A 25,496-nucleotide genomic window follows, 5' to 3' on the forward strand; every position below is an offset into this window, starting at 1 on the left:
TGGTAAGGTCTTATGGGCCCAAACTGCTGAGGTCATCGGTCCCTAAGTCTACACATTACTTAATAGGCAATCCGTCACGTTGACCTTTCAGCTTTTTTTTTTTTTTTAGATTCAATTTGGTTCTATATTGTTCGTTGACTTTGTTCGTGGCGGACGTTCGATGACACTCGTTCAAATTGTTCGTTGATCCGTTCAGTCAGTTTTTTTATTACAGAGGGTAGCTAAACCCTCTGACCGAACACGCTTATTGGGGTGGACATTCGCAGTGATGAATTACGCTATGCCCTGTGGACATCAGAGGGAGGGGTTTAGATTTAGAGTATACCTGGAGGGCGTTATGTGTCATAATGTGGAGTGCCAATAACGAAGTATGGAGGAGGTGGTGTTACAGTAGGAGGGTGCTTTCCTCGGTTAGGTTGCGCCCCAATTATTGTGATTAAAAAACACTAAGCGCGGAACTATATGATGAAATTTTACAGCTTTGTGTATTCGTGGGTCTGTGGACATTAACATTCCAAAAATGGACTGATCAGCTCAGAGTCTCGTCCTGAGCCCAATCGATCATATTTGGGATGAGCTAGAACGTCAATTTCGCTCCAGATCTCAACGTCCAGTATCACTGTCTTCTCTGGCTTCGGCTCTTGGGGAAGAATGACATGCTGTTCCTCCACATGCGTCAGACACCTCACCGAAATTGTCCCCGGCAGAGTTCAGGCCGTCATAAAGGCGAAGGCTAGATACTTCTTCTTCTTCTGCTGCATATCCATTAATGGATGTTTGCGAACACATTTGCCCTGTCTTCACTATCTCTTCCAGCGTGGATCAAGTCGCCGGCGTTTCTTATTCGTGCACACTGGCCGAGCGGTGCTAGGCACTTCAGTCTGGAATCGCGCGACCGCTACGGTCGCAGGATCGAACCCTGCCTCGGGCATGGATTTGTGTGATGTCCTTCTCTTAGTTAGGTTTAAGTAGTTCTAAGTTTCTAGGGGACTGATGACCTCAGAAGTTAAGTCGCATAGTGCTCAGAGCCACTTTGAACCTGCCCACTGTCTGATGTTGCGGAGCAATGACGTTTTCCTTCTGCCAAATCTTCTTTTGCCTTAAATCTTCCCTTCGATTATCAGTTTAAGAAGGTGATACCTTTCACTTCGTATCACATGGCCTAAGTAAGCTGTTTTCTTGCGTTTGATTGTGGTTAGCAGTTCGCGTTCTCTTTTTACTATTCTCAAGATCTCTCCATTTGTTTTCCTTGCTGTCCACGGAATTATAAGTATTCTTCGATATAACCTCATCACGAATGCTTCCAACTTGTTCACGGTGTTCACTTTCAACGTGGAACTTTACACGCTATACAAAACACTGACTACACATAGCTCTTCATAAATATAACTCTGAGGTTACGATCAAAGTCTGTGCTAGTGAATACTTTGTTAAATTTCATTAATGCACTGCGGGCCTTCTCTGTTCTGCATCTGATTTACATTTCCGATGGCCAATATTTGCACAACTACGCCCCCAATAGTTACGTCTATTCAACCTGTCCACGGGTTGATTATTACGCATTAATTGCTTATCTGAATTGCGAGTGACTATCATAAATTTAGTACCTTTGGTGTTGATATTGAGACACATATTCCTGCTATGTTCTCCCACTGTAGGTAGAAGATCTTGCAGCTCGTTCATGTAATCTGTAATTAAGACTGTGTCATCTGCGTATCTTATGTTGTTAATCCTTACCCCAATTACTTTTATACATATCTCGCAATCTTCAAGCGCCTCCTGGTATATATGTTCTGACTACAGTTTAAAGAGGGGTAGTGAGAGTACACAGCCTTTTCAAACTCCTCTACAGACTTCATGTGCTTCTGTCAACTGGCCGCCAGTTCTGACCTCAGAAGTTTGATTTCTGTACAGATTTTCTATACAACGAATATCTTTCCCCTCCATGTCCAGTCTTCTCAAAATTTGTACAAGTTTATCATGTTGCACACTGTCAAAGGCTTTTTCTTAGTCTATGAAGCACAGCATTACGTTCTTCCTCTGATCGCAGCACTTTTGAACAAAAACCTGAATCGCGACCAATGCTTCCTTCGTAGCTAGACTTCGCCTGAATCCAAACTGTGACTATCCCAAATCCCTTTCACACTTGGTAGTGATTCTATGTTGGATGATCTTGAGAAATATCCTTACGGTGTGGCTTATCAGGCAAATTAGTCTGTAGTCTCCGCATTTTCTTGCATTCTTCTTCTTGGGCAAAGGGATGAAGTGTGACGTCAGCCAGTTGTCAGAAAATTGTATTATAAATTTGATTAAATGTTTTTTGGAGGACTGAGATGCCGTTATCGTCTAATAATTTCAGAATTTCAACTGGTATTTTATCTGGGCCAACTGCTTTTCTATCTTTTGCTGTTTTGCTCTTCTTATTTCATCTATTGTGATGACAGGACCCGATAGACGCTCGTCATCTTTATTTTCTATTTCAGGTCTTTCATGTGCAAAAGGATTGTTTATATAGTCCTCCCAGATAGCTTTCTTTCGCTGATTGTACTGTGACATTTCTTCTTGGTCATTTTCTATATTTTAGAAGGTTTTCTTACTATCTATACCAGCCGTTTCCTTTATCTTCTTATGTAAGCTGAAGTTGTCATGTATTTGTTGCAGTCGTTCCAACTCTTTACATTGTTCTTTTAGCCAATTACTTTTTCTACATCTACATCCATACTCCGCAAGCCAGCTGACGGTGTGTGGCGGAGGGTACTTTGAGTACCTCTATCGGTTCTCCCTTCTATTCCAGTCTCGTATTGTTCGTGGAAAGGATTGTCGGTATGCCTCTGTGTGGGCTCTAATCTCTCTGATTTTATCCTCATGGTCTCTTCGCGAGATATACGTAGGAGGGAGCAATATATTGCTTGACTCTTCGGTGAAGGTATGTTCTCGAAACTTCAACAAAAGCCCGTGCCGAGCTACTGAGCGTCTCTCTTGTAGAGTCTTCCACTGGAGTTTATCTGTCATCTCCGTAACGCTTTCGCGATTACTAAATGATCCTGAAACGAAGCGCGCTGCTCTCCGTTGGATCTTCTCTATCAACCCTATCTGGTACGGATCCCACACCGGTGAGCAGTATTCAAGCAGTGGGCGAACAAGTGTGCTGTAACCTACTTCCTTTGTTTTCGGACTGCATTTCCTTAGGATTCTTCCAATGAATCTCAGTCTGGCATCTGCTTTACCGACGATCAACTTTATTTGATCACTTCATTTTAAATCACTCCTAATGCGTACTCCCAGATAATTTATGGAATTAACTGCTTCCAGTTGCTGACCTGCTATTTTGTAGCTAAATGATAAGGGATCTATCTTTCTATGTATTCGCAGCACATTACACTTGCCTACATTGAGATTCAATTGCCATTTCCTGCACCATGGGTCAGTTAGCTGCAGATCCTCCTGCATTTCAGTACAATTTTCCATTGTTACAACCTCACGATACACCACAGCATCACCCGCAAAATGACACAGTGAAGTTCCGATGTCATCCACAAGGTCATTTACGTATATTGTGAGTAGCAACGGTCCTACGACACTTCTCTGCGGCACACCTGACTCTTACTTCGGAAGTCTTCTCTCCATTGAGAATGACATGCTGCGTTCTGTTATCTAGGAACTCTTCAATCCAATCACACAATTGGTCTGATAGTCCATATGTTCTTACTTTGTTCATTAAACGACTTAGGGCAACTGTATCGAACGCCTTGCGGAAGTCAATAAACACGGTAACTTCCTGGGAACCCGTGTCTATGGCCCTCTGTGTGTCGTGGACGAATAGCGAGAGCTGGGTTTCACACGATCATCTTTTTCGAAACCCATGTTGATTCCTACAGAGTAGACTTCTAGTCTCCAGAAAAGTCGTTATACTCAAACGTAATACGTGTTCCAAAATTCTGTTCGACGTTAGAGATGTAGGTCTATAGTTCTGCACATCTGTTCGACGTCCCTTCTTGAAAACGGGGATGACCTGTGCCCTTTTCCGATCCTTCGGAACGCTACGCTCTTCTAGAGACCTACGGTACACCGCTGCAAGAAGGGGGGAAGGGAGGGGGGTGCAGGCAAGTTCCTTCGCGTACTCTGTGTAAAATCTAACTGGTATCCCATCAGGTCCAGCGGCCTTTCCTCTTTTGAGCGATTTTAATTGTTTCTCTATCCCGCTGTTGTCTATTTCGATATCTACCATTTTGCCATCTGTGCGACAATCTAGAGAAGGAACTACAGCGCAATCTTCCTCTGTGAAACAGCTTTGGAAAAATACATTTAGTATTTCGACATTTAGTCTGTCATACTCTGTCGCAGTACCATTTTGGTCACAGAGTGTCTGGACATTTTGTTTTGAACCACCTACCACTTTGACATAAGACCAAAATTTCTTAGGATTTTCTGCCAAGTTGTAAGGTGTCAGGCAAATCCAAAACCTTCCATGAAAACCCAGACATGAAAAGCAAATCCAGTAGTATGTCACATAGCTCTGAATAACACAAGAATGCCTAAATGCATGTCGTACCTTCCCACCGTGAGACCGACGCAGTTCTGAGGGGAGAAACGAGAACAGAAGCTGACAGCAGAACCATGTTAAGCTAGAAGGCCCTACGATAAGGGACGGACTGGACACCCACGTCGCCAGCACCACTAGGGCCACACAACCCGCACGTTTTAGCGTGAGTATTTTTTCGCGTCTCAGGTACGTCAAGGACCACCCCCCAGCCCATGTTAAAAGCTAGAGCCCTCCAGAAAAGCAGTATAGATCTTACGATAACACAAAAAGGGCCACTACCACCCGCAAGTTTTAGCGTGAGACTTCTCGCGTGTCTGTTACGTTAGGACCACCCCCCCACCCCATGTTAAAAGATAAAGCCTTCCAGAAGAACAGTATAGATCTTACGATAACGCTAAAAGGACCACACCAGCTGCAGGTTTTAGCGTGAGACTTTTTCGCGTCTCTGTTACGTTGCAAACATTGCCCCACCACGAAAAGTATAATGTTTCTCATTGGATGGACAGAATTTTTGTAGGCGGAGCTTAAGGTTAACATTGAGACCCTGATTGGTCAGATGGAAACACAGACAGATAGTTTTTTTAAACCAACTTCGGTAAATTGTAGTAAGGAGAAGTTTGGAGAGAGTTGCTTCCGAGATGGCGAGGTGAGCGGAGCTGTGCTGCCCGCCGCTGCCCAGACGCTGCCTAAATACCGACAAGGTAATGAACGCACGCGATGCCGCATTTTTGAGCGCATAAGGCTTCACTCAGAAATGCAGAAGTCTCATCTGTTACACCCCTTTTTGCGTAATACTAGTGTCGATCGTAAAATAAAGCTCATGGTGTTCACATTTGCCACTTGAAGTAAAAATGTGAAACGCGATTATTTTTCTGTTATATAGTTATTGAGAAGCCATATCAGCCACTGCAATTTACGACAAGTTAGATAAGTAATTTAAGATAATTGAGGGTCACTGTAGACAATTTTGATAGTTTGCTCTTTTGTGAAACTTAATTTAAAACTAGATTATAGATGTGATATGGCATAGGTCATCCTTCGATCAATTGTAGAATTTGGAAACCCACTCAGGGAATATTCGTTCACATTTTTGTTGAACGCAGTTGGTTTTAACCATCCTGTATTAAAACACTTCCTTTTATCAATAGTGCAATTTATAAACAATGTTTTGTGAGTAGAATAAAATTTCCAATGGTAAACTTAACTGCTTTTCCGACGTTATTTTACCAGCTAACCAAAAAATAGGAAAGCCTTGAACCCTTTCCACTAAATTTAGTTAGTATTAAGATTCTTTTACAGGGAGTGCAGTGGAGCTGACGCTGAAATCATTAAGTATTTAGTTATATCATCGCTAGTGTCACTGAACTCTTCTGAATTCTACATGTCATGTGTGGTCTGGCGTCTCCTTACCAGCAACAGGTCCCAGGTTCAAACCAGTCAATTCCCTAAAAAACACGCTCAGAGGGTCGTTGCGCGAAAGTGGTAGGGAGACACGATATAGAACAAACAGACACTACCATGAATATTTAGAAAGTGAGTACATAGAACTTTACTTTCGAATTCATTGAACGCCTCTCGCATAGCCCTCCTCACACTACATTTCGCTTCGCTTAATTTTTGTTTGTGTGCAAGGCATTGACTATGTTTATGTTTGCTGTGAGGTTCCCTTTGCTTCCGCAGCAGTTTTCTAACTCGGTTGTTGTACCACGGTGGCTCTTTTCCATCTCTTACGATCTTGCTTGGTACATACTCATCTAGCGCACATTGCACGATGTTTTTGCACTTTGTCCACTGATCCTCAACACTATCTGTACTTGAGACAAAACTTTTGTGTTGAGCCGTCAGATACTCTGAAATCTGATTTTTGTCACTCTTGCTAAACAAAAAAATCTTCCTACCTTTTTTTAATATTTCTATTTACGGCTGAAATCATCGATGCAGTAACCGCTTTATGATCGCTGATTGCCTGTTCTGCGTTAACTGTTTCAAATAGTTCTGGACTGTTTGTCAGCAGAAGGTGTAATATGTTATCGCCACGAGTCGGTTCTCTGTTTAACTGCTCAAGGTAGTTTTAAGATAAAGCACTTAAAAAATTTTCACTTAGTTCTTTGTCCCTGCCACCCGTTGTCAACGTTTGAGTCTCCCAGTCTATATCCGGCAAATTAAAATCTTCGCCCAGAACTACAACATGGTGGGGAAATCTACTAGAAATATTTTCCAAATTATCCTTTAGGTGCTCAGCCATAACAGCTGCTAAGCCAGGGGGCCTATAGAGACATCCAATTACCACGTCTGAGCCTGCTTTAACCGTGAGCTTCACCCAAATTGTTTCACATTTCGGATCTCCGTCAATTTCCTTCGATACTATTGCACTTCTTATCGCTATAAACACGCCTCCCCCTTCATTGTCCAGCCTGACACTGCGGTATACATTCCAATCTGAGTTTAGAATTTCATTACTGTTTACATCTGGTTTCAGCCAACTTTCTGTCCCTAGTATTATGTGGGCGTTAGAACGTTTGTTAATGAGAGCATTTCTGGTACCTTTCTATAGACGCTCCTGCAGTTTACTATTAGCACATTAATATTGTTATTCCCTGTTGCATTTTGCCTACTCCTACCTTGCTGCGTCTCTGGACGCGTCTTGTCAGGTCTAGGGAGGGAATTCTCTAACCTAAAAAACCCACATGTGCACTGTTCTTATCTCCTTTTTTATGACTTTCTGCATGTCCCTGTATTTTTCCTGGTTTTCATATTTTCTTCTTTTTTCAAATAACTGCAAAATTTCGTTCGTCATCCAATTTTTTTTGTGTTTTCTGTTTGTAACCTATTTCATTTTCCACAACATCTGTCACAATTTTCTGGATTTCCTCCCATACGTTGTTTGTATTTGTTCCTTCTTCTAGTTGTGGTTTGACTGTATCCGTAACTCTCTCCCTGATCTTTGTGGTTACCCTTCATCTTTAAGGCGAACGTATTCCATTTTCCGCTGTTGTATATGTTGTTTGATATTTGTAGTTTTTATTTTTATTTCTGCTAGTAGCGGGACATGGTCTGAGGGACCGTCGGCTCCCGGATAGGTGCATGCCCCCGTTACTGAGGATCCAAAGCGCGTCATAATCAGAATGTAATCTATTTGATTCCGTACTATATTGTCAGGATTATCAGCTGGAGCTCTTTAGGTGTACAAGTGTCTAGGTGGTAGCTCAAACCAAGTGTTTGTTATCTTCATCCTTTCCTCTTGACAAAAATGACAAAGCCGTTAGCCTAGATCATTTCGTACGCATTATATGGACCGGATAGTTCTTCAAATCTTCCCTCTCCTATTTTGAAGTTAAAATCACCCATTGTTAAGTTTATCTCATGTTTCTTTACCAGCCTAAGAAGTTGCTTCAACTCTTAGTAGAACACTTCATTTTCATCTTCAGTTGAATCTGATGTGGGCGCATATACTTGGATGATGTTGACGTTAATTGGAATGGTATTAAGTTTCATTAAAGCCATTAGGTCTGAGTGTGGAAAGAAAGCTGTTATTGATTTCGGAACTTTTTCTAAGACAATTAATCCCACACCTTTTCTGTATCTATTGTCTTGATTCCCTGAACAGTAGATAGTTCGTCCGGGAACCTCACACATTCCAGCATCTGTCCACCATGTCTCTGCCACTTCTAGAATATCTGCATTAAGATAGCCAAATTCACAGCTTCACATAAACTTTGTACTTTCCAGGAACCGATTCTTACTTTGTTTCGAAGATTCATGTTCCTTCTCTCAGCAGCAATTAATGCAGTTCCCACCGGAGATACGATTGGGAAACTATTTATACCTCAGAAAAATTTTGAGTTAAATGTGCTTGTCATTTTGTCTTATGTGATTCTTTTGGGAATTATTGTTGGAGGGGCCGGCCGCTGTGGCCGAGCGGTTCTAGGCCCTTCAGTCCGGAATCACGAGGCTGCTACGGTCGCAGGTTCGAATCCTGCCTCGGGCATGGATGTGTGTGACGTCCTTAGGTTATTTAGGTTTACTTAGTTCTAAGTCCAGGCGACTGATGACCTCAGATGTTAAGTCCTATAGTGCTCAGAGACATTTGAATCATTTTACTGTCGGAGATGGTTTCCCGTTGCCTTCCTCCCCATGTACAGCGTGACACAGAAAAACTTGAACATTTCCACAACCCAATAAAACTAGAAGTGATGAAGGAAAGAAATTTCGTTCATAGTAATTGGAACCTTACAGCTTTGCCATTCACTAAACATTTACCATTTAAAAAATATTACTTCCTTTAGATGGTGTCCTCTTGTACGAATACATTCGTGAAATCTGCTGTTGAGATTGCTCATTGACCGCTGCAACATCTCTGCTGGGATACTGTGAATTGCATTCCGAATACTCTGTTTTAACTCATCCAAGGTTCTTGATCGAGTCGTGTAGACTTTGCTCTTGACGTAGCCCCACAATAAAAAATCATAAACGGATAATTCTGATGATCTAGGGGGCCAGGGAATGTTACCGAATCGTGAGATCACACGGTTGTCAAACAATTCTCGCACACGTTCCATTGACTGATGTGCTGTGTGTGATGTCGCTCCGTCCTGTTGAAAGCAGGCCTCTTGAATGTTTGTAAAGTTGTTTATGCAGTGTAACTAAAGTTTGTAACATCTCGACGTTACGCTCTGCAGTGACAGTTATTGTGTTTCCCTGTTAATCTGCGAAAAAATACGGTCCGATAATGCCATGTTATGAAACAACACACAACACTGTCACTTTACTAGCGTGTAAAAGACGCTCATGAACGTCATTAGGATTTGTGTTTGCTCAGTAACGGTAGTTCTGTTTATTCATATAACCTGTGAGATGAAAATGTGAGTCATCTGACTTCCTTAACTTGTTTTGAAATTCACCGTCATTGTCTATGTTTATCATTTGTTGACAGAATTCTAATCGTAACCGGAAATCGTTGTCCTTCAATTGTTGCACCAGCTGTAGTTTGTACTGATGAAATTTTAAATCAAGATGAAGAATTCTGCGAACACTCTACCGGAACATTCCAACCACTGCTGCTTCCTTACGAACTGAACGCCGTGGACTCCGTAAGACAGACTCGCGTACAACATCAACGTTTGCTGGAGAACGCTCAATTCTATGTCGCCCTGTTGGTTTCTTCTTGAGGGCAGATCCAGTCTCTTCAGAGTTATCAATCCAACACTGTATCGCGTGTTTCAACCGAACGGCATCATGACGTTCTAAATTATAAAAACTATAATATCTGATGTTTTCATAATAATTATAATCTGCAGAATTAATGTTATTTTTACAAAAAGTTATAAAAATTACGGCAAATAGAAAGCGCTACCAAAGTATCATTAAAAAAAAAAACATTTTTATAGGTAACGCACGTTGATGTTTGTTCAACTGATCTATGATTACTGAAATGGCGGCCTGTTTACTCGCTGTCACAAACCCGCAGTGCTGCCAGCTGCCCATGGCTGCCACTACTCATCTCAAACATTCTCGTTATTCTGTGTCACCCTGTAGTAGACAGCCGCTCTTGACTCAGAGAACAGCCGCTGCCGTGAAGCTGCTCCTCTGGAGTACAGACGCTGCTCACGTCGCTGGTTTTGATCCACCCCAGGTGTTTCATTTCCCCGGTAACACCCACATCTTGGAGGCATTCCCAGATCCGCCATATTAGTGTCTCGGTCATTTTCACCTGATAGTGTAAGCTGTCATACAGTGACGTCTTTTCGGTTCTGGACCTGAAATAATCACATATTGTTTCATGTAACTGCTTGTAGTTTAATAACCCGTTTCTCATGTTTTAGCACTATCTTGTTGCGAAAGCAACTGTCTAGGTCTCTGCGACACTGCTGCACTGTCGACGAATCGAATATTGACTATTGGTCTCTGACTGTACTGCAGGTGGAGACAAAGAAGTGGAGGCTTCGCTGATGGACCTAGCGCAGCAGGTGGGCCTCCGGGTGTTTCACGAAGACGTGGAGCTGGGCCGGACTGTTCCCAGCGTGCTCCTGGGGCCCTCCAGTTGCGAATCGGAGCCGCCACCCGACTACCTCCACCACTTCCAGGTGACTGGAGACTTCACGCCGGTCACGAAGCACTGCGCCTTCGGCCAAGTGGACCGACCAGACGAACGACAGGACCCGGTGAGGAACATATTTTTAAGACTTCCTGGATCTGGACGCAGATATTGATGTTAATCTATGGTACGGTGGTCGCTTAAAAGGAAGTGCACAATATTTTTTTTTAACTTCCAATTAATTTTCCGCACTTTTGATATTTTTTGCAGTGTGTTGATACATTCTTCAGAGAGAAATTGTAATACTTCTACTTAGTCTCCGTCACTTTCAACTTGGTTACACCACTGTGGAAGTACGACTTGTAAACCTGAGTAGTAAAAGTCAGGGACAGCTCATCTGAGCCACTGTTTAGGAGCCACCCAAGAGCGTGATAATCTTCAGATCTACACTACTGGCCTTTAAAATTGCTACAACAAGAAGAAATGCAGATGATAAACGGTTTTTCATTGGACAAATATACTATACTATACATTTTCACGCAGTTTGGATGCATAGATCCTAAGAAATTAGTACCCAAAACAACCACGCCTGGGCATTGAGTCAAACAGAGCTTCGCTGGCGTGTACAGGTACAGGTGCACATGCAGCTTCAACACGATACCACAGTTCATCAAGAGTAGTGACTGGCGTATTGTGACAAGCCAGTTGCTCGGCCACCATCGACCAGACGTTTTCAGTTGGTGAGAGATTTGGAGAATGTGTTGTCCAGGGTAGCATTCGAACATTTTCTGTATCCAGAAAGTCCCGTACAGGACCTCCAACTTGCGGTCGTGCATTATCCTGCTGAGATGTAGGGTTTCGAAGGGATCGAATGAAGGGTATAGCCACGGGTCGTAAAACATGTGAAATGTAACGCCCACTGTTCAAAGTGCCGTCAATGCGAACAAGAGGTGACCGAGACGTGTAACCAATGGCACCCCATAACATCATGTCGGGTGATACGCCAGTATGGCGATGACGAATACACGTATCCATTGTACGTTCACCCCGATGTCGCCAAACACGGATGCCACCATCATGACGCTGTAAACGGAACCTGGACTCATTGGAAAAAATGACGTTTTGCCATTCGTGCACCCAGGTTCGTCGTTGAGTACACCATCGCAGGCCCTCCTGTCTTTGATGCAGCGTCAAGGGTAACCGCAGCCACGGTCTCCGAGCTGATAGTCTATGCTGCTGCAAACGTCGTCGAACTGTTCGTGCAGATGGTTGTTGTCTTGCATACGTCCCCATCTGTTGATTCAGGGATCGAGACGTGGCTGCACGATCCTTTACAGCCATGCGGATAAGATGCCTGTCATCTCGACTGCTAGTGATACGAGGCCGTTGGGATCCAGCACGGCGTTCCGCATTGCCCTCTTGAACCCACCGATTCCATATTCTGCTAACAGTCATTGGATCTCGACCAACGCGAGCAGCAATGTCGCGATACGATAAACCGCAACCGCGATAGGCTACAATCCGACCTTTATCAAAGCCGGAAACGTGATGGTACGCATTTCTCCTCCTTACACGAGACATCGCAGCAATGTTTCACCAGGCAACACCGATCAACTGCTGTTTGTGTATGAGAAATCGGTTGGAAACGGTCCTCATGTCGCCATCGGCGACAGCCTTGTGTAAATGCTCTGAAAAGCTTATCATTTGCATATCACAGCATCTTCTTCCTGTCGGTTTAATTTCGCTACTGTAGCACGTCATCTTCGTGGTGTAGCAATTTTAATGGCCAGTAAAGTAGTTCCACGACGGTGTACCTTACGTTTACTGAAGAGGTGGTAATCCCACTGTGTCAAGTCAGGGTAGATGGGTAGGTATTTCAGTGTTTTCCAGTCGTAAACGTTCTCGGAACCCACCTGGCGCAAATCTTTTTCAACCATTTCAATATTCTGCACATATTCGCTTCCCCATCTCCAATTCGGATTGGCTGTTCCTTCAGTGTTACGCGTTTTTCAGTCAGAATTAGATTGTGAATACGCTGCACTGCACAGTAACCCTGAAAGAGTGGTTCGGTGTGGGGCGACGGAGGGGTGAAATGGACTGCGGTAGTCGTCGTGGGGTTGTGGACCACCGCGGCTGCGGCGGGGACGGAGCCCCTCCGTCGTTTCTAGGCCCCCGGTTAACATACAATACAGTGGAATGTTGACAAATAAAGATTTAGAATTATAATAAAGTTTGTGTTCTTTAATAAATTTTGAGACTTTCTACATCAAAAGTTCGGAGGCATTACTTTGCAGCAAGCCTTTGTAATGCTATGACACTTTTGATCACTTTGCACATCTGTAAACTTGAGCAACAGTCTAAACTTTAATAAGTTCGCTATTTGATGATTCTTTTATTTCGCTTTGCAAACTATCGCGATTTCGGGTTCACAGGATTCGCTATTTGGTATTTCTTTTACTTAGCATTGGACACTATTGCTACTTCGTGTCTATAATAATGTTTAAGTTTCTCATTATCGTTATGCCATGTGTCGTAATCGTAAAACGATACTTCTGCATACTTCTCTGTCGCATTTAATGCAAAATGTCGTCACGAATGAGAGACGACTGCTATCTGCTTGTTCACGATGCCCGGACGACACACTATAAGCAGCTAGTGCCATAGGCTCTACGTTCGAAGAGCTCGTAAACGATTACTCACGCGTTTGCTTGCAATTGCAAGGAGGAAAACTCAGAGTAACTATTTTAAGTCGCTAAGAAGGAGGAAGTGACAGAGCCAGGAAGTGTCAACTGTCGCATACGATAGCCACTTCCTGCATCTACCGGATATGCTACGCACTCGCCTTTGGAAATGTGTGTCGCGACATTTTTTTCTGATGTTGAGAACCTCGTTCATACATTGCTAGCCATTAAACAGAACGTCATCAAGATAGCGTGCAAGAAACGACAAACTGCAGTGTTTTGCTCAACATGCTACGATACGCAAATGGTCAGCATTTCAGTGCAGCTCCACGTAGGTAAAAGTAACGTCATTTACAGGCTGTTTATACGGAAAGTTTACGAAAAAAACACCTTTTGAATGTTAGTTCATTGTGAGAAGACAGCGTTATACCTTGTGTAAGAAAGGGCCAGCGTCTGTCGAAATAAGACAGATCCGATTTTTTGTCCCGCTTTATAACACCTCGAGTTCCTATGAAACTCACGTGTGTCATGGGAATTCTGAATCGAAATATTCAGAAGGGTCATACTGTCATGTACAATATTAATTGCGTCAGGGAGGACAAACATAGCTGAGGTGACAAAAGTCATCAGATAGCGATTGAATATGTGCAGATGGCGGTACCATCGCGTACACAAGGCATAAAACGGCAGTGCATTGGTGGATCTGTCATTTGTGCTCAAGTGCTCCAAGTGAAGGGGGTTCCGACATGATTATAGCCGCACTACGGGAATTAACAGGCTTTGAACGTGGGATGGTAGTTGGAGCTAGACGCATGGGACATTCCACTTTGGAAATCGTTAGGGAATTCAATATTCGAAAATTCACAGCGTCAAGAGTGCGCTACGAATACTAAATTTGAGGCATTACCTCTCGCCAAGGACAACGCAGTTGCCAAAGGCTTTCACTTAACAACCGAGAGCAGCAGCGTTTGCAGTGCTTGACAGACAAGCAACACTGTGTGAAATAACCGCAAAAATCAATAAGGGACGTACGACGATGTTATGCGTTAGAACATTGCAGCGAAATGTGGCGTTAATGGGCAACAGACGACAGACGCGAGTGCCTTTGCTAACAGCACGACATCGCTTGCAGGGGCTCCCCTGGGCTCGTGACCTTTGCGTATGTGAGCTGGAAAACCGTGGTCTGATCACATAAGTTCCGATTTCAATTGGTAGGAGCTGATAGTAACGTGTGGCGCAGACCCCACGAAGCCATGGACCCAAGCTCCAAACTATCAACAAGGCACAGTGCAAGCTGGTGGAGGCTCAATAATGGCGTGGATTGTATTTACATGGAATGAACTGGGTCCTCTGTTTCCACTGCACCTATTGTTGACTGGAAATGGTCATGTTCTACTACCATTTGCAAACCATTCATGGAATTCACGTTCCCAAACATTGATGGAATTCTTATAGATGACAATGCACCATGCCATCGTGCTACAATTGTTAGCGACTAGTTTTGAGAACTTTCTGGCCACCCAGATCACCCGACATGAATCCGATCGGACATTTATGGATAATAATCGAGAGGTCAGTTAGTGCACAAAATTCTGTTCCGGCAACACTTTCGCTGTTATGGACTGCTAGAGGAGCAGCATTGCTCAGTATTTCTGCAGGGACTTCCAAAGACTTGTTGAGACCTTGGCAGGTCCAGTTGCTGCACTACTCTGGGCAAAAGGAGGTCCGACACGATATTGGGAGGTATTCCATGACTTTTGTCACATCAGTGCAGATATAATAACGTACCATATTAACTAATGGGTTCGTAAGAGCTGATGGTATGGTTCGAGTGTGGCGCAAACCCAGTGAAGCCCTGGATCCAAGTTGGCGACAACGCACTGTGCAAGCTGGTGGTGCTTCCATAAAGGTGTGGGTTCTGTTTGCATGGAATAGACTGATGGATTGGGTCCCCTGGTGCAACTAAACCAAGGACTGGCTGGAAATTATTTTCGGCTAGTTGGAGACTATTTGCAGCCATTTACGTCCTTCATGTTCCCAAACAACTATGGAATGTTTATCGATGACAATGCGCCATGTCACCGGGCAACAACCAGCCAGTGTGGCCGAGCGGCTCTAGGCGCTTCAGTCCGGAACTACGCTAGTGCTACTGTCTCAGGTTCGAATCCTGCCTCGGGCATGGATGTGTGTGATGTCCTTAGGTTAGTTAGGTTCAAGTAGTTCTAAGACTAGGGGACTGATGACCTCAGATGTTAAGTCCCAGAGTGCTTAGAGCCATTTGAACCTTCACTGGGCAACAACTGTTCGCAGTTGGTTTGATAAACATTCTGGACGATTGGTGCAAATGTTTTGGCCTCCCAGCTCACCAGCAATGAGTTCCATTTAACATTTATGGATCCTAATTGAGAAGTCAGTTCGTGCACAAAATTCTGCACCGGCAACACTTTCGCAATTACAGACGGCTATGGAGACAGCATGCCGCAATATTTGTGCAGGTGACTTCCAATGACTTGTTGAGTCCATGCCTCGTCGAGATACTGCATGACGCCAGGCAAAAGGAGATCAGCCACGATATTAGGAGATGTCCCGTGACTTTGTCGCCTCAGTACACTGTTCGCTCGGCCGGATCGTGTAGCTACTTCACGCACCCTGTGTCAGGGAATCGGCTCGTTTACATGAAGCCAACTATCGACACAGTCAGTGCGACGGCATCTGCCGCATCAAGGCCTGTGAGCATGGCGCTCACTGTTGCGGCTTCAAATGGCTCAAATGGCTCTGAGCACTATGGGTCTTAACTGCTGAGGTCATCAGTCCCCTAGAACTTTGAACTACTTAAACCTAACTAACCTAAGGACATTACACACATCCATGCCCGAGGCAGGATTCGAACCTGCGACAGTAGCGGTCGCGCGGTTTCAGACTGTAGCGCCTAGAACAGCTCGTCCACCCCGGCCGGCTTTGCGGCTTCCCTTGACGCAACAGAAAGTGATGGGCGCCCAGTGACACACACGGAACTTGCACCACGCCGTCTCTTCCGACGAGTCCCATGTTGCGTATAATATGCAAAACGTCGCCGCTTCCGACCAGTCCCAGACTGTGGCCAGTCGGTGGCCACAAACATATGTGTAGACTAGTGTGGCGATGGAAATGAGCGTTTGGCGTTATTGGCCGGGAGGCCGCTTACGGGGCAGGTCCGGCCGCCTTGGTGCAGGTCTTATTCTATTCGACGCCACGTTGGGCGATCTGCGCGCCGGATGGGGATGAAATGGTGATGAGGACAACACGACACCCAGTCCCTGGGCGGCGAAAAATACACGGGCCCGGGCCCATAGGACGGCAATCCGTCACGCTGACCACTCAGCTATCGTGGCGGACTGTGTGGTAATGAAAGTTGCCGGATTACATTCAGCATCATTCCGGCTCAGCACGTTGCGTGATGGAATGGGAGCTATTGAGTACACTATTCGATCACCTCCCGTTCACACAGACGGTTATTTAGATAGCAGGCGTTACTTTTCTGCCTTGATAAGTCTAATGGCTCTGATCCATCGCCGAGATCTCTGTGTTGTTGTCTCCCAACGATATAAAACACGACTGCATGTTGGCCGTTCTGTCACGATCTGTCTCGATGCAGAGGCGTTGGACCCTTCTCAGGACGTTCTCCATACCTCTCACCCGTTGAAAACATTTATGAGTTGTCGAGAATGTGCCATACTATCTCTCCTCAGCCACTACAGTTGATTTATCCTGGTATAGGGTTAAAGCAGAATGGAAAGACGTACCCGTCTCTGTCATTCACACTCAATTTGATTCGGTACCCAGCCTAGTTAAAGCGTTGTTTGTGACAGTGGTGGGAGCTCAGTGTGCTAAATTTCACACGACGTATCCCCGAATCAACTACACTTTATGTATTATTCCTACTATACTGTATACACACAGCAAGTAAACTTTTGTTATTTGTTCTCTGGCAGTTACAACGGCCGGCAATGTATACGTTTTGTATGTCTGGTGTCCTACAGCTTAGATGAATATTGAGAGCATCATTGTCATTCAGAAATAGACAAAGAATTACGCGAAAGGTTATTGTTCACAAAAACTCTTGGCTAATTTTGGGCCGGATACTTCTTTGTAAGCAAACAGAACTGTAATAGACTTATAAAACTGTAGCAACGTGTTGTTTACTGTTCGCAATAAAACATTGCTGTACTGTGACGATCAGAGTCATTTACGTGTTTTCCTCATGCATTTTATAGTACATGTAGCGCTTACGTATTTTCGATTCGCATAATCAGCCACAGATGTATCATCATTAGGTACGATCCTAAACGGGTAACTCTAATAAATATATAAATAAAAATAGTACGTATTAAAACTGGAAAGTTTCAGAAGTGGGATTCAAATCCTGTTGTGATTTTGTAATGGCACTATTGTCCTAGATGAAGAATTGCAGAACCCGTTGAAAGGCATGAGCAGTTTATTCAATTCAGAATGTGAACTGAGAGTAAACCGAAGGAAGAACCGATGATTTGAGTAGTAGTAGTAGTAGGAATGATATTAGCAGCGAATTAGAGTTCAAAATTGGGAACCACGTACCTGACGAAGTGAGGGAATCTCGTGTCTTGGAAGCAAAATAACTAATAATAGGGTAAAACAAGGAGAACATGAGATGTTGATTAGCACAAGCAAAACGAGCATTCGTTCGATGGAAAAAGTCGTCTAGTATAATCAAACACTGGACATAGCTGCAGAAAGAGTTTTCTGGGAACGTTCGGAGCTCAATATTAGGTGGAAGTCAATCTTGCATTGCAAGGAAATCGGGAAAGAGAATAAAACGTTTGAAATGTGATGTTACAGGACTGTGAAAACTAACCGCACTGATAAAGTGATGAATTTCGCCGTGTTACGTTACGCTTATTTATCGCGTGGCATTTGGTCGTATAGTTGATATATTTTGAGCAGGGAACGGCCACTACGAGATTTTTAACCTTGAGACACTATTACGTTTGTTCTGGAAGAGGGCAGACCTGCCTGAGGTGACTTGAGTTATTGGGTCACGTAGGTAACTGAGTCTGGGCGGTGAAAGGACGCTCTTGCTGTCTGGAACCGTGCGACCGCTAGTGTCGCAGGTTCGAATCCTGTCTCGGGCATGAATGTGTGTGATGTCCTTAGGTTAGTTAGGTTTAACTAGTTCTAAGTCAAGGGGACTGATGAGTTCAGCTGTTAAGTCCCATAGTGCTCAGAGGCATTTTTTTGAACGGACGCTCCAGTTCTCTTTTTCCTGTTGCATTACGGATCTGAGAGTGGAAAGACTATGAATTTCTACTCGTTACCTTCCTTGTGTTAATTTGTAAATGTTATGGTGAACTCTGAATTATTTGGAACTGGTTAATCACCAAACTGTCTTAGTTTTCGCGAGTCTTCAATGACACTTATCGTAGGGACTCTGCTAGCATTGTCCTAACGCTCTCAATGCAACTTTACTGTATTTAATAAGATTATTTCTGTATGTATTACAGTTAGTTAACGTAGGACCACAGTCCCTTTTTTGAGTTTTTATTTCTTGAATAAACATTACTCAACATCATTCTCTGTTCTCTACAGCACCTATAGATGTTCTCTTTCTATTAATTATTCGTTTATCTTTATTTAATATGTCTGTTGATCTTATTAATTTGCAATTCCAGTCAATGCATAGTCTACTTGACTGCAGGGTCACAGCTATAAGTTATTATTTGCAGCTAGTTAGCTGCTGGGCTTGGAAGAAAACGTGAGCGGCTCGATCCCATGACTTCATCAGTAATTTTTTTTAAACAGAGCCTCGCAAAGCCCAGTTACCTAAGGTGCGAGCGACAACAGGTAAATTTGCAATTTTTTTGTTCGTACGGCCTGTTGCTGAGAGAGAGTTTACTCAATAGAAAACAGTAATGTAACATCGCAGTCAGAGACTCAGCACGGAAAGAAATCCATGCCAAACATTAACAAGACAAGGTGAAGGATGATACGACATGTGTTAGACTTCCATGATACTAGGGAGGGCTTTAGAGAGCGAAAGTTGTAAGAGAGGGCTGTAGTATAACCAAGAATAATAACCGAGGACGGAATGTCCAATTGCTCTGAGATGAAGAGATTGCAATTAAATCTTTGTGTGGCACATGAGATCAGACAAAAAACTATGTAAACATTGGATGCACCTGCACGACCAATAACAGCCTGATAATACACTCCTGGAAATTGAAATAAGAACACCGTGAATTCATTGTCCCAGGAAAGGGAAACTTTATTGACACATTCCTGGGGTCAGATACATCACATGATCACACTGACAGAACCACAGGCACATAGACACAGGCAACAGAGCATGCATAATGTCGGCACTAGTACAGTGTATATCCACCTTTCGCAGCAATGCAGGCTGCTATTCTCCCATGGAGACGATCGTAGAGATGCTGGATGTAGTCCTGTGGAACGGCTTGCCATGCCATTTCCACCTGGCGCCTCAGTTGGACCAGCGTTCGTGCTGGACGTGCAGACCGCGTGAGACGACGCTTCGTCCAGTCCCAAACATGCTCAATGGGGGACAGATCCGGAGATCTTGCTGGCCAGGGTAGTTGACTTACACCTTCTAGAGCACGTTGGGTGGCACGGGATACATGCGGACGTGCATTGTCCTGTTGGAACAGCAAGTTCCCTTGCCGGTCTAGGAATGGTAGAACGATGGGTTCGATGACGGTTTGGATGTAACGTGCACTATTCAGTGTCCCCTCGACGATCACCAGAGGTGTACGGCCAGTGTAGGAGATCGCTCCCCACACCATGATGCCGGGTGTTGGCCCTGTGTGCCTCGGTCGTATGCAGTCCTGATTGTGGCGCACACCTGCACGGCGCTAAACACGCATACGACCATCATAGGCACCAAGGTAGAAGCGACTCTCATCGCTGAAGACGACACGTCTCCATTCGTCCCTCCATTCACGCCTGTCGCGACACCACTGGAGGCGGGCTGCACGATGTTGGGGCGTGAGCGGAAGACGGCCTAACGGTGTGCGGGACCGTAGCCCAGCTTCATGGAGACGGTTGCGAATGGTCCTCGTCGATACCCCAGGAGTAACAGTGTCCCTAATTGGCTGGGAAGTGGCGGTGCGGTCTCCTACGGCACTGCGTAGGATCCTACGGTCTTGGCGTGCATCCGTGCGTCGCTGCGGTCCGGTCCCAGGTCGACGGGCACGTGCACCTTCCGCCGACCACTGGCGACAACATCGATGTACTGTGGAGACCTCACGCCCCACGTGTTGAGCAATTCGGCGGTACGTCCACCCGGCCTCCCGCATGCCCACTATACGCCCTCGCACAAAGTCCGTCAACTGCACATACGGTTCACGTCCACGCTGTCGCGGCATGCTACCAGTGTTAAAGACTGCGATGGAGCTCGGTATGCGACGGCAAACTGGCTGACACTGACGGCGGCGGTGCACAAATGCTGCGCAGCTAGCGCCATTCGACGGCCAACACCGCGGTTCCTGGTGTGTCCGCTGTGCCGTGCGTGTGATCATTGCTTGTACAGCCCTCTCGCAGTGTCCGGAGCAAGTATGGTGGGTCTGACACACCGGTGTCAATGTGTTCTTTTTTCCATTTCCAGGAGTGTATTTCCATCACGAAAAATTAGGATATGAACGTATGGTTCAGAAAAAGATTAAGAAAGAGAGTTGGGAAAATTATTTTTTTCGAATACTGTTGCAAGAGTTAAAGATTTGTTGCCGATATCAAATTAGTTAATTCTCAGGCGTTTTCCTTATCATTTTCTATGCTAATCAGCCGTCGTCCAATTGGGTATCACATTATGAATACTCATCACCTTGTAACATTTTTATGTGTTATATCAAAGTTTCAATACAATAATTCTGGAGCCATGTGTACCACATTTAATTGTTTTCTGTACTCTATGTAGAACTTTCACCCGTTCGTTAATTGATATTATTGCGAATCGTTTATTTCAAGTGTGAATTACACTACAGCGGAAGAGAGCATTTATTATGTTTGTTCTAATATTGCTGGAGATGTCACTCCAGATGAGTAAATTACTTCTTGGAAAGGATAAAAATAAACATTTCTTTACAGCGTTAATAACAATTCTGATGTTTCCTTTCTTTTATTATTTGCATTTCTAAAGTGTTTTTCTTTCACTCTCCTTTCTAACGCTTATGTGATGTGTTCACAGAATAATCCAGCTGGAGGCTTGCATTCTGACACGAGGATATACTGACAGGTAATGAGAGTAAAATGTTGGACTAAATGTCACTTTGGTGAAGAATACTAACGAAGCTGATACATAGAATTTGACATGAAATTGTACTGAAATACTTTTACGCATCAACAAGAAAACTACGGAACGTCAGTTATAATTTAGTTGATAGCAGATTTCATACAAATTGTAATGCTATGAAAAGATGCTGCTGACTTCTACGTATTTCTTGTCTTACTGATGGAGATGTAACCGATTGAAAACCACATTGGTGTAACTGCAGAAGGTACTATTTTATTAATTTCCAATCCATATGCTCTCAGTTTATTCTAACATGTTTGTTAAATAAGTGCTGCCAGGAAGAAACAGATTTGCTCTCTAGTAAAGCTACGTTTGGTAATTTACACAACTGAGCAAGCAATAGAAGAAATCTGTTGGATATAATTTCATTTTTGCTATAGCTGAACTGGACAATAATAAAGACTCACGAAGATGATTTCTGCCTCTAATAGTACAGAGTATTACATTACGAAACAATGCTGTATACTTCACAACATTCTATCAGCGAATAATGTTTGTATCAGTGAAACAGACCCTAATGCAATATTACGGTTTTACAGTAGTGATAATGAACTGATTTTGATAAAATTAATTCATTGCAATGCTGATGTTACAAAAAAAAAAAAAAAAAAAAAAATGAAAAAATCGTTGCGCAAATGTAGACACTTTCTGTAGATTGGTAATATAATATTTCTGCTCCGCCTCAGAGGTAATAATTGATAAGATTTGCTAGTGGAATCGATAAGAGCAGCAATATTGTAAGGAAGAACGAGGCGTTCTGGTTTACTTTAAAAGTGGAGTAGCTGGTATTCTTGGTTAGTCATTAATAGAGTGGCGCTAGACCGCGTAACTGTTGTAAATGTTTGAATCGCCAATGCTAGGGCGCATAAAAATGCGTACAACAAATTTTAATCGGACTTCGCAAATCATGAAAAGATTATGAAGACAGGTTCTATGATTGGTCATACAAATTTGCATAGAGGCTGCCAGAATAGCGGTCGATCCAGACATTAGGAATACCGCACCTCCTGTCAAAGCGAGGGTCTACATCGGAAGCTAAGAGAGTGGTGCGCCCACGGCAAGACTGTACATAATAGTGGGGCCACGTCATCTCTTCAGGCCAGACTCGGCTCTGCGTGCAGTATCGCGATGGACCCAACTGTATGTGGGGCTACGGATATGATAAAAGTTACCACACTGGAGTCGTTATCATCGTGCCGACCAAGCACTAGGCGTGATGCAATGGGATGCTATTGGGTACGCAGTCCGATCACCTCGTGTTCAAATAGACGGTCATCTGGAGAGCTGGCTTTACATTTCTCTCTTGTTAATTCCGGTATCTGAATTATATCTTATTCCGTTCGGTTGTTCAAACGGTTCAAATGGCTCTGAGCACTATGGGACTTAACTTCTGAGGTCATCAGTTCCCTAGAACTTAAAAACCTAACTAACCTAAGGATATCTCCCACATCCATGCCCGAGGCAGGATTCGAACTTGCGACCGTAGCGGTTGCGCGGTTCCAGACTGTAGGCCCTAGAACCGCTCGGCCACCTAGGCCGGACGTTCGGTTGTAACACGCACAATTGTATGGGTGCTGTTTATTTGCATTGTATCCTCATATTATCGCGTTATGTCATTAAGTCGTAAGTGAAACGATTGTGCAGGAGTTACTGCTTTATATACAACTCGAAGCATACCATTATCTTGTTACAGAGGCGAGATACTGTGTTTAAACTTTGGAAATTTTCAAGATGGTTTATCGGGATCATATGCGTGGATAGAAGCCTTAGTTGTGTATTATTTATTGTATTTTGACATTAGGCAGGCGTATTTCAGTATCTGAAAGGTATACGGAAACAATTAAAAATTATGAAACTTCCTGGCAGATTAAAACTGTGTGCCGGACCGAGACTCGAAATTTCATTCTAGAAACATCCCCCAGGCTGTGGCTGAGCCATGTCTCCGCGTTATCCTTTCTTTCAGGAGTGCTAGTTCTGCAAGATTCTCAGGAGAGCTTCTGTAAAGTGTGGAAGGTAGGAGACGAGGTACTGGCAGAAGTAAAGCTGTGAGGACGGGGCGTGTGTCGTGGTTGGGTATCTCAGTTGGTGCCGGCACGGTAGCTCAGCGTGTTCGGTCAGAGGGCTGCGTGCTCTCTGTAATAAAAAATTGAGTCAAAGAGTCAACGATCAACTTGAACGGATGTCTTGCGACGTCCGCCCAGACCAAACGCAAGGAACAATATCGAACAAAATGAAAAAAAAAAAGTTGGTAGAGCACTTCCCCTCGAAAGGCAAAGGTACCGAGTTCGAGTCTCGGTCCGGCACACAGTTTTAATCTGTCAGGAAGTTTCATATCACTCCGCTGTAGAGTGAAAATTTCATTCTACAATTAAAACATTAGTTCGACAAATTTTTTTAAATTGTTCACAGCTACAAAGATAGTAACTCGTGCACGCACAGTTACGCATGAAGGAACTGTGTGTTCGGCGTATGCTCAATTCAGTCGATGTCTGAGGTTAGGTTTTGGAGCAGATAAGGGAATAAACGTTTCGTACTAACGTTAGTTTTACACGTTATTGTCACAGTACGTTAGTTTTTTTAAAAAAAAGATTTTAGGACTTATCGGTGAAGAAATTCTAGCTTTATTACATGAAGACAACAAAGAAGACGTCAGTGAGTTTCCGACAGGTGATTAGGTAAGTGCCAACATATTCATCTTCTGGCGGAGAACACATAAGCGGACCTGAAAAAGTGTCACCTAATAAAATATACAAATCAGCGAGTGCACCGTTTGATAAAAAGCCACGCCAGTATCAACACAGGTCTACTGTTGATGATTTGCACTTCAATCATCGCTGCAGGCAAAATAATTACCAAAGCAGGACAAGAAAAATGTTTGTGAAATGTAATAATTGATAGCCAAGAAGACCGAAACTGCTTTCATGAGAAATAATTTAAATTGTGTGGTTTTAAATTTTTGCGAATGGGGAAAACTAAAAATTTATTACTTATTAATATACCATTTTTATGAATATTGGTCTTCGAATCGTATTATTCCCTCATGGTTCTTGTACATATTGTATATTACCCATATTTCCCTATAGCTTACACCTATTTTTGTCAGACCATCTTGCACCATTTTAAATTGTCGAATGCTTTTTGAAGGTCGACAAATCTTATGAACGTCTATTGATTTTTCTTCTGTCTTGGGCCCATTATCAACCATAACGTCAGAACTGCCTCTCTGTTGCCTTTACATTTCCTAAAGCCAAACTGGTCCTCTAACAGATTGGCAATTTTATTTCTCCTTATTCAGTGTATTTTTGTTGCACAGAAACTGTAGGGAAGTGGTTGTCAAGCTGCGTCCGCGGCAGAATGCGGCAGAAGTGAAGTATTCATGTGGCCCGCGGTTATTAACTGTATTTTACAGCAATATGTATCTAGTAACTAACACCCGAACGTCAACAAACGTCAGAAGCTTCTTAGGAGTGTACGCTTCCACACAAAAATACGTACAGTGACAGTAATATTTTTAGAAGTGCTTAACTTTAATTGACGGTGATGAATTCAACCACCAGCCAAGTAAAGTTGACCGCCAACCTCAGCGGCTGAGGTGTAAGTTATGCGGCCACTATGGAGTTAAATGATGTGAAAAGGGGAATGTTTGTTTGTCTTCCAGTGCTCACAATTAAGTTGTGTGTGTGCTTCATACCAAGAAGCTGCTAAGGTATAAATTCCAAACGTAAGTAGCATAGAATCGTGAATGCGCATTACAGCGACGGTCATCTACATATGCGGTACATATATGTAGCAAGAAATACGACAGTAGATTAAGGCTATTGTAATATAGTGCAATTAATAGAAAAAATTCATAACATTTAATAACCATCTGTGATATTTAATTTTTGAGAACATTTCTTGTGGAGAAACAGCGGTCTG

The 25,496-nt window shown here is 43.6% G+C and overlaps 1 protein-coding gene across 2 annotated transcripts in view; it reads left to right on the forward strand.

The window, feature by feature from the left end:
* The window catches only part of LOC126284607 (uncharacterized), an 80,916-nt gene extending 58,910 nt beyond the window's left edge, over window positions 1-22,006 (forward strand). For both annotated transcript variants that reach the window (XM_049983655.1, XM_049983656.1), the window contains 2 exons: window positions 10,463-10,704; window positions 21,474-22,006. In XM_049983655.1, coding sequence (XP_049839612.1) covers window positions 10,463-10,704; window positions 21,474-21,518 — 287 coding nt within the window. In that variant the 3' untranslated portion in view covers window positions 21,519-22,006. The remainder of the gene's footprint in view (window positions 1-10,462; window positions 10,705-21,473) is intronic.
* The last annotated feature ends 3,490 nt before the right edge of the window (window positions 22,007-25,496 follow it).

The sequence above is a fragment of the Schistocerca gregaria genome, chromosome 8, assembly GCF_023897955.1.
Source record: "Schistocerca gregaria isolate iqSchGreg1 chromosome 8, iqSchGreg1.2, whole genome shotgun sequence".
Classification (NCBI taxonomy): Eukaryota; Metazoa; Arthropoda; class Insecta; order Orthoptera; family Acrididae; genus Schistocerca; species Schistocerca gregaria.